General features: G+C 28.3%; 1 protein-coding gene across 1 annotated transcript; it reads left to right on the top strand.

The window, feature by feature from the left end:
- Positions 1–3,891: 3,891 nt before the first annotated feature.
- Positions 3,892–5,035, top strand: LOC114744909 (receptor protein kinase-like protein ZAR1; the record flags this gene model as incomplete). Its single annotated transcript, XM_028933058.1, has 3 exons — positions 3,892–4,006; positions 4,239–4,409; positions 4,863–5,035. Coding segments are annotated over 3 exons (459 nt in total), but the record flags the coding sequence as incomplete, so codon positions are not given.
- Positions 5,036–10,514: the final 5,479 nt, after the last annotated feature.

Raw genomic sequence — 10,514 nt, 5'->3', positions numbered from 1 at the left:
TATATAAATTAATTTACATCTTAATTTAAATTATATAATTTAATGAAAATTTAGTCTTATCATGTTAATATGTGCATTAAAAAATTGTCACAGTAATTTTTTATTCTAATTAATATAATAATATATTTAAAATAATCAAATTAACAAATTTTATATGCTCTAAGAAAAATGAAATTTTATTTTCTTTAGGCTATCCTTTTTTTCAGCTTTAAAATATATTTAATAAATAATATATTTATAAAAAACATTTAATTTTATAATATTATAATTTTTATTTTAAATAATTTTTTATAATATATTTTTAATTATAAAAATTTATATTTTTTATTTTTTACTTAGAATAATATATTTTTTATTTGAAATAAATATTATAATAATATATTTTATGGGTAGTAGTGTAATATTAAAAAAAACTATAAGGGTATAATGGTCCAAAACTTTAGCTCCCCTCCAAAAACCCTCAATTTGGAGGGGAGCTAATGGGGGTAGGGGAGGGACATTTTGGCTCCCCTCCTCTCCAAAATTTTTAACCAAATGAGGGGAGGGGTTCATTTGCCCTCTCCTCCCCTCCCCTCCAACCAAACAAACCTTTAGAATCAATTTCAAACCCCCTGCTGGAGCCTGGAGGCTGTAACAATCCAAATGATCCCATTAAGAGTGTTTGGAATGCCTTAAAATCACTAAGGGTGTGTTTGGATGAAACCAAACTATGGTTTGGAGAATAGCTTCTGGAGAATAGATTCTGAAAAAAATAGATTTTGGGAAGAATAGATTTTGTGAAAAAGTGATTTTGAGAAGTGTGAGTGTTTGGATAGTTGTTACTAGAAGTATTTTTTATATATACAAATTGGCATAAATTAATATGATAATTATAGAAAAAATATATTTTATGATATATTTTAATTTGAAGGAATAAAATTGTTAATAATATATTTTTTATTAACATATATTAATAATATATAAGATAATATAATTAATAAATAATTAATATGTATATATATTTATAAGATATAAGATTAAATATGTTTATAAAAAATATGTTTATAAAAAAAACAACAAGATACATATATTATAGGCTCTCACACTCTCCCTTTTTTCTCCAAAAGTAAAAAATTTCTGCTTTTCTCAAAACCATGGTTTGGATCCCAAAACCATGGTTTGGATCCCAAAACCATGGTTTGGGGTGCTTGTCAAACACACCCTTAAAGAAATATTTTTATGTAAGTTGAGAAATTTTTTTTTATATATTTATTTTTTATACTGTAAAATTATTTTTAAAATTATAATTTGATTTCTAACTAAACACAAAGATTTTTTTTTACTTTGCACGGAAGCAATTACTTTACGTTCAGCATGCCTACCACCAAAAAAAAAAAAGTGATTTCAAATTGGTTGGGATAGAATGCTAAATTTCCAGCATTTTGATCCCTTTTATTCTTATTTATTTATTTACCTCTAGTCTCCCCCAACCCAGGCGTTTCTTTTTTTTTTGGTTGATTATTCTTCTACTTTCTATTCTTTTCTTCTCCCTTTTTCTCTTCCTCTTTTTGTAATTTTACATCCATTTTCATTAAGATATGAAAACATTTATTTTTATAAAGATTTCTGATTTCTTTTAAAGATTTTTTTTTTATCATTTATAATCAACACAAACCACTTTCCATAATATGTTCCTCCACTTCTCTTCGATACGTTTGGATATATCTATTTTAGACAAAAAATATACTTTTAATCTGTTGACTTTATATAAAATTTTAATTTAGTCTCTTAACTTTAGAAAATATATTTTAAGACTTTTTAACCTTTCAACAAAAAGAGATGATATTGAGATCTTAAATATTGATAAAATATTATTAAATATTAACATATTAAGTTAAAACAACCGTGATTTTTATAAAAGATCATTTAATAAGACAAATGATTTTAAAATTAAAAAACTAATTATATCTTTTAAAATTAAGAGATAAAAACGAGGCATTGTATAGAGTCAAATCACCAAATGAGTACTTTTTATTTATTTTATCTGTACAGGTTTCAAAAATATGTCAATATTTATATAATTCATTCTACAAAATGGTTGCTCCCAAACCAAAGCGGATGTGCATTAATAGTAATGAATAAACAAACAGAAATATAGAACCTCTCAGAAGGGTTAATGATTATCCCAAAAAATTATTATATATTATCCATCATTCAAGAATGTGTATATTTATATGATCCATGGTCCAAAATGAGAGCTCCCAAACCGAATTGGATTAGCATGGGCGTGTTATATTGATAAACAAAGCAATAAATACATAAATAAATAAATAAAAAAATAAAGGGACTCAGTTTCTTCAAACTAAGCCTAAATAAGCTTAATAATTGAGACAAGTAATATTTGTGCGATGCTGCAGTCACCCAGTATTCATCTGCCGTTAGATGCCCTTCTTTCATCTTGATACTCATTCAGGCTATAAAAACCTTCCTTCTCAAGTTCATATTCACAAGAAGTAAGTGAATTCACAAGAACAATATACGTTTGTTCACTGAATCAGGGGAATCCCATAAAGGCAAGGACATCAACTCTTATTAATGAGACAAAACATAGGAATTATTAAGACCACTATTGCATCTATCCAAACCGATGACCACAATGAAACTAACAAACTTAATTTCTTAATGTAAACTTAATTTGTTTTGGTAATCAGAATTTTTTTAAGTACGAATGTCCTAAAATTTTTGAAAGACATAAACAGAAAGAAATGTGTTATTCCTGAAAAATTAACTTACGTAAAGAAATGAAAGTTTTAAAATTTAGTGACTACAAAAGACTTCTGCATCATATTCCACACATAACATGTAAAATTGTAATGCATTATTGAAACTTCACAAATAGTGATGGCATCCGCAGTCAATTACAACACATCTTCATTAATATTAAAATTATAATTAAGAAAGTCAATTATAACTCTAATAATCAAGTTAGTTTAGCACTTCGATTTGAACAAATCATTCAACCATCCTGCACTCGTACTTTTCGTCTTTAAAATTTTTTAATGTGTAATTTCAACATAAAAGGTTGAAGATAACCACAAGAGAGTTGTGTTTTTGGAAAAGAAAAGTCATGGGCCACATGTTTCTTTGTCTCAAAATATAATAAATACGAGTTGTGTAGACACACTCAACTTATCTCAAGAGATTAGTCACAATAGAAAAGTCACTTTTTTAAGCTTCTCTAAATATAAAAAGACACATAAGATCAAGATTTGTGTTGCTTTTCTTGTTGTTGGGAATTGTCCAATTGGGTTTGTGTGGAAGATGCATTGAATCAGAGAAGCAAGCTCTTCCCAAGTTCAAAGCATCTATTCATCATGATCCATACGAGAGCCTTTCCTCCTAGAATCCCAAAATCAATTGGTGCCACTGGGATGGCATCGTTTGTCACAATGTTACTGGTCATGTTCTCAAACTTGATCTTAGTGGCTACGGCCTACAAGCTACTAGTGTTGATTCATCTTTGTTGGAGTTGCAACATTTTATTTATTTGGGTTTGAGCGAAAACAACTTCAATGCAATTTCTATTCCTATCTTTTTCAGTTCTATAGAGGGCCTGAGATATCTTTTTATTTCTGATGCTAATTTCACAAGAAAGATTCCCACCATTCTTGGAAACCTCATAGACTTGCAATTTCTTGGTCTCAGTTGGAATAATTCTCACACCAATGACATGAATTGGGTCTATAAACTTTAGTCTCTACAACAACTCAACCTAAGTGTTGTCTACCTTGGAGAAATTCACAAGTTGTTCCAAGTACTTCACATGCTTCGTTCTTTATCAAAACTCCAATTAATTAGTTGTGGATTTGGCAATTTGATGATATTGATGGTTGAATCATTATTGCTTTTCAAAATTGGACTTCTATTAAATCCATCCACCTTAGTTCCAACAATCTTAGCTCACTGCCCTTATGGTTTGGAGGGCTTAACAATCAGGTTTATCTTGATCTTTCAAGGAATGCACTTTGTGGATCCATTCCTATTGTTTTGCTGAACTTGACATATCTTGAACTTCTACACCTTTCTTCAAACCATTTTACTTTAATTCCATCTTGATTGGGAGAGTTACAGAGCCTTCGCTATCTATCCATTTCTCAAAGTCAAATCTTACTTATAATGGAAATTTCTATATCACAAATTTTACAAAATATGTCATTTAAAAGGATTATATTTTGAAAAAATCAATCTTCAATGAAAAGCATTTAATGACTTTGATTTTTCTGGATGCATCAAACATGACATAGAGGAATTGTACTTGAGCATTAACAAACTCAATGGCAATTTGCCAACTTGGATAGGGCATCTTCAAAAACTAGGTAACCTTGATCTTTCAAGTAATTATTTTTGTAGTAGTATTCTTCAAAGTCTTGGTCAACTTGTAAATCTAGAAAGCCTTGATCATTCTTATAGCAATTTCTTTGGTGAAATTCCAAATTTTTGGGGAGATATATAGTGATCCACCACTTGGATTGATGGCAATAAATTTCTCATTCAACAAATTGTGTAGTGCCTTTCCTATCTCTATGGCCAAACTTTCCTCATTGTTTTGGTCGCATTTGTATAATAACTATCCTAAAAGGAAGCTTCCATTGACTTTTAGAAATTTGAAGCAACTAACAATTTTATATTTGGGTGAAAATAAGTTTTTTGGAAGTACACCATCATACTTTTCCTACATTGCAAATGCTGAGGTTGAGGGATAACATGTTAGATAGTAACATTCCCTCAAACCTGTGCCAACTCAAATCACTCCAGATTTTGGACCTTGCAAATAGCAATTTAAGCGGCTCACATATACCTCCATCACATTGGCAATCTTACAGGAATGACCAAAGACTGTGCTCATGCATTGAATTCAACCAATCAAGATATTGTAGATGAAAGGCCATTTTATGCTGAAATAGATTGGCAGAATCAGGATGTGAAACAAGTTATGAAAGGAAAAGAATATGATATTGCTAGAATCTTGCGTCTTGAGGTTAACTTTGATTTGTGAAACAACAATTTGGTTGGATCAATTCCTCTTGAGTTGTTCTCGCTAATTGGATTGATAGGCTTGAACATTTCACACAATCATTTGGAAGAAGAGATTCCAAAGATTTTAGGGATATGAAATCATTTGAATCCTTTGACATCCCTTGGAACCAAATTTCAAGCCCAATATCCAAGAGCATGTCTAAGCTGATGACACTAAACTACTTGAACATGTCATAAAATAATCTTTTAGGGCCAATTTCAACTGAAAACCAATTCTTAACTTTCAATGAGCCATCCATTCACACTAGCAACCCTTATCTTTGTAGAATCCCATTACCAAATAAGTGCCAAGGTCATGATCTTCATCAAGACACTGAAACTGCAAAACTTGAAGATGAAAATGATTCAGAAAAAGTGTGGTTTTATTTTGTTATAGCAGTTGGATTTGCCATTGGCTTCTGGGGGACTATTGGGACTTTAATGTTGAAGAAGAGTTGGAGATATTCTTGTTTTTGAGATGTAATAGATGAGATATTTGTATACACTTTAATAAAAATAGCAAAGCCAAAGACGCTGCTCACAAACTATGTCCATGGTTGATATTTGTAGCCGTGTGTATCTTTATTATCTATCTTGTTGTCTGTATGGTGCAATGTTTCAGTATGTGTGGAACAACAATGACAACAATATTAATATTAACTTAGGTTTTCTTTTTTTGGGTACAAAAGTTTCAGGTAAGGGTTTCAGCTCAACCCAACCAAAGGCGGTGCATTTAATCTGCTCCTTCTAAGTGATACTAATGTTATCAAACCCCCTTCCTTATAGATGAGAGGGTGCAGTTCTGACCTCTGTATCCTTGGACAACAAGTAATAAAGGATTATTTTCATATATAGTGTAGTCTTCATGATTTTTCACTGTGAACAAGAGAATTAAATCTCTAATTAAGGCCCAATATGACAAGGCCCAACAGATATAATAAGTTTGAGTCCAAAGATGTTATCGTATATTAATATTGATTTTAACTATTGCACAATTAATGTATTTATCTCAAATTTGTTGATTCTTGAAGTCAATTAATATAACAAAGATATCGATGCAAACAATATGTCAAATCCTAAAGTCAGTCAACAATGACTTTTTCCTTTCGTCTTTGAAGCGTTGCGAATCCTTTCAACACGATAATTGGATTTTTTGAGGAAATAAGGAATGGAGGTGGAGGATCATGCTCATTGTCCAAGAAAGAAATTAAATGTCTCCCATCAAAGACTTGTAATTGGCAGTATTTTTAGATATATGACTTCAATAACTTTTCTGGTTCCATAAGCAATGTGACATTATCAACAATAGCACACTTACTTGTAGGTGATAGTATAACAAATTTATAATTACAATTTATATTATTTACATTTAAAATATATTTTTTAGTTATTCATCTATTTTAAGAAAAATAACACTCATTTGTTAAGTATAAAACCGTACTCATTAATTCATCTATTGAATAAAACACTTATGTTTTTAATTTTAATGTAATAAAAACATATATCTGTATTTTTATGTCACTGCCAAGAAAAGCAACTAATTATATATCGCATATTGTTCGGTTTTTGTATACTAACTATATTCCTTAATATATAATAGCTAGTTGAATTTTTTTTTTAAATGTAAGACTCTAATTTACTTTGTCTCCAATATTTATCCATTTTTTCCCAAGCAATTCCTATCATGATTACACATGTTAAATATTTTTATCAAAGGTGTAACTCTAATATTAACAAGAACATTTTAGAAAAAATAATACTAATTTATTACAACTAACAAACTTAATTATTTTTTAAATTTTTATAAATTAGTAATATAATTCTCATAGTAAGGATTGGACATAAAAATGTGTATAGGCCAAGGAGCCTAGCTACTTAGGTGAAATTTGAATTACGTTTGAAGATTTACTAATTGTAATTATCGTATATATTAGCTCTTTAATCCGTTATTTGTGTCATAACTGGGATTACAATTAATTCACTATTGCAATTATACCCTCATAAAAATCTGTTTTCATTCATTCTTAATTATTCTCGTTTTCTTTTTTCTCCCTTAGCTTTCATCCAAGGTCTACAAAATGATGAAAGTGTGAGTGAAAAATATAAAGAAATCTTAAACTCATCTTAGAAATTTGAAGTTCGTAGCATCACTTAATTGCAAAAATCTGAAATGCTTGGGTGGATTCATTTTAAAAGCTGTATAAATTAGATTATTTCCCCTTTTTTTTTCTCCTTTGTGTGTGTATTTTGTTTTGTGGTTGTATATTCTAAATATTTTAGCTATCAATATTACTATAATAAGTAAGTAATTACTGTCCCATATTGTTTTGGGTTTTGGAGATCATGACCACAATAAAAACGTAATTAAATAATTACTAGTCTGTTATAGTTGATATGTAATGTCCTGTAGCCATACAAATTTTAAGCTAATTGAAAAAGGATTTTTATTACTTCCCATCCTTAATATAATAGTTAGTTTAAATTTTAATTTAGTATTAAATATAAAATCTCAATTCATTTTGTCTCTCATATTTATATAATGTTTCTCAAGTAGTCCTTATAGTAATTGCATATATTAAAAGGTCCATTAAATGTTGTTCTAATTAATACACATGATTATCAAGGGTATTTTGGAGACTACAACATCTATTGATTACAAATAACTAATTTAACAAATTTTTTTAATCTATTCAAATTAATCAACTAGCTCTTACATTAAGAATTGTAGGTAGTATTTTGAAAGTGGAACGAACTTAACTGCTTATTATATGTTCACTATCAATTTTCTGAAAAAAAAAAATAAGATACGTATATAGCTTTTAATTAACAAGAATCTATACAGAATATAGCTTAAAAATTATAACACTTATCCAAGAAAATTGTTGTCCATTAGAATTATTGACCATGAAGTGTATAAGCGCGCACAATTAATAATCAATCGCGTAGAGTTAATGCCTATAGACTAACACTCACTATTCATCAGAAGTCTCCGAACCAAGACCTATAATTGACGTGTTTGGCACGCTAGAAGAAAAATCAAATAAAGTTTATTTGACACTTTAGAACTTATTGTCTTTTGACTGGATTGATGATTTCAAGGACTTCAGGTTTTCCAAATTAATCCCGCGGATGCATGTAATTCAGAGGAATATGTGAGTGATTCATATACAGCGTCTTGTTCTTTTATCAAGGGTATACTCAATTTATTACGCTATCTTCCATTTTTAATGTTTTGTAGTTCAAATCAATTGGTTTTCATGTGAATACAATAACTTTCATACTTTTACTGAGGGGAGTTTTTTTTTTTTTGGTTGGAAATACTGAGGGGAGTTAATCTAACGGATATTGTCCGAAGTAGGATATGCAGTGTGGGGGCATATTTGGTAAACTTTACCGAAGCTACTAAATGCTTTGGTCTTTGTTTAATACGTCTCAATAATAGTTTTTAAATCTTGTATGATATTGATTTCAATTTCTTAACTACAAGTTGTCCCGTAAACAAGTTTGATGTGATTTTTTCTCTTATGAAAAAGGCCCGCTCATCAAATAGGAAAAATCGTAAATAATGACTCTAAAAAATCAAAAAACTGTGATTTGAGTTTTGAATTCAAAAAATTGTTATTAGACCCGCTTGTTATATGAGCAAATATTCTGTAGAAGATCAAATTGCCCTGCTGTTTGAACTCGTCATTTTCAATTGCAAACTTATTATTTAAAATATTTAATTGTAATTTTTAATATTGTACTCGTTATTTGGTAGTATAGACTTGTTATTTGAAATGTATAACTTATAATTTTTAATACCATATTAGTTATTTCCAATAGTTAACTTTTTATTTGTAACATGAGGGCAATTTAGTCTTTTAAACAATATTTGCTAATTCAAATTTAATATCTTATCCTAACAGCAATTTTTTAAATTCAAGAACCTAAATTGTAATTTTTTATTTTTTTAAGGGTATTTATTTGCGAGTTTTCCCATCACGTATGAATATAAAGAACAAAGCTGAGTGAATTTATTTTAACTTTCTTCTTAAATTTCCGTCTTCATTTAATTTCTATATGCAAACTTAATTTATTTTATAATTAATATTGGCTTAAGCTTTTAAAATTACAATGGATAGGAGTATAGTTAGAATTTTTGAAATACTAGTGTCCTAAACTTTTTAAAAGACACATAAAGGGAACTTACACAAAAGAATGGATATGGATTTAAATTTAATGACTATAAAAACTTTTCCACCATGTTCCACACGTTACATATAAAATTCTTAAAAGTAAACTGTACATCGTGATTGATTAATTATACATGCTCATACATTTCACTGCAATATTTCTAATGGACTACTATTTTCTCGGATAAATTATAATTTTTAAGTTATATTTTATATCTATTCTTGTTAATTAATAAAAGCTATATATAGATACACATGTCATATTTTTTTCAGAAAAAATTAATAATGAAAATATAACAACGTTATGTTTATTCCACTTTCAAGATTGCTTTTCAGTTAATTTAAAGTCTGCACGGCTATAGGACTTTGCCGATCAACTATAAGGATACCGGTAATTATTTAATTACATTTGGCTAGAATATACTCCTTCGATCCTTAATATAAGATCTATTTAATTAATTTAATTAGATTAAGAAAGTTTGATAAGTTAGTTAATTAAAAGATATATGACATGTTTTTCTTAAAATACCATAATCATTTTTCTTGATATCCTTCCTCCTTCTCCTACTTGATTATGGCTTAAGGAGTATCAATAAAGGTAATTTAGAAAAAATTGATAAAAATAAAAAACATGTCTTATATTTAGGATCAAGATCAACTCAACAATTAGATCCTATATTAAGAACCAAAGGAGTCTTTAACTTTATAAAAAGTTTCTATTTAATCCTTTATTTTTTTAAAAATACGCCTCTACCTATTTATATGTTACTTCCAACATGTTTCACATAGATCAAGAAAAATCTTAAACTTTATTAACTATAATTTAAAATTCAATAACTTTTCAACTTTATCCCTATTTAATATATATTATACCTCATATAAATGAAGTCAACATAATAATAAATAAAGGATAAGATTGTACATATATACAAAAAATTTCTCTCAGTACCCTATAAACAGTACTTAAAAATGTCTTCTCTCTCTATCCTATAAATAGAACCAGAGGAGGATATTTTTAGTCATTTAACCTTAAAAATAATAATATTGAGATTTTCAATATTGACAAAACATTCTCAAATGCTAACTTATTAAATTTAATTTTCAAAATAATTATGTTTGCTGCAAAAAAATGTCATTATTTATGATTAACAACTTTAGGGTTAAATGACTAAAAATACACTTTTTAAAGTTAAGAGATCAAACAAAAAACTTATATAAAATCAAGGAATTAAACGTATACTTTACCCATTTCGTTCTATTGTTGTCGTTATGCAAAATCCAAAT

Source organism: Neltuma alba, unplaced genomic scaffold (genome assembly GCF_004799145.2).
Source record: "Neltuma alba isolate B1F8T4 unplaced genomic scaffold, ASM479914v2 tig00000766_pilon, whole genome shotgun sequence".
NCBI lineage: Eukaryota > Viridiplantae > Streptophyta > Magnoliopsida > Fabales > Fabaceae > Neltuma > Neltuma alba.
The sequence above is the reverse complement of the archived record's forward strand: the minus strand, read 5'-3'. Positions and strand labels throughout refer to the sequence as shown.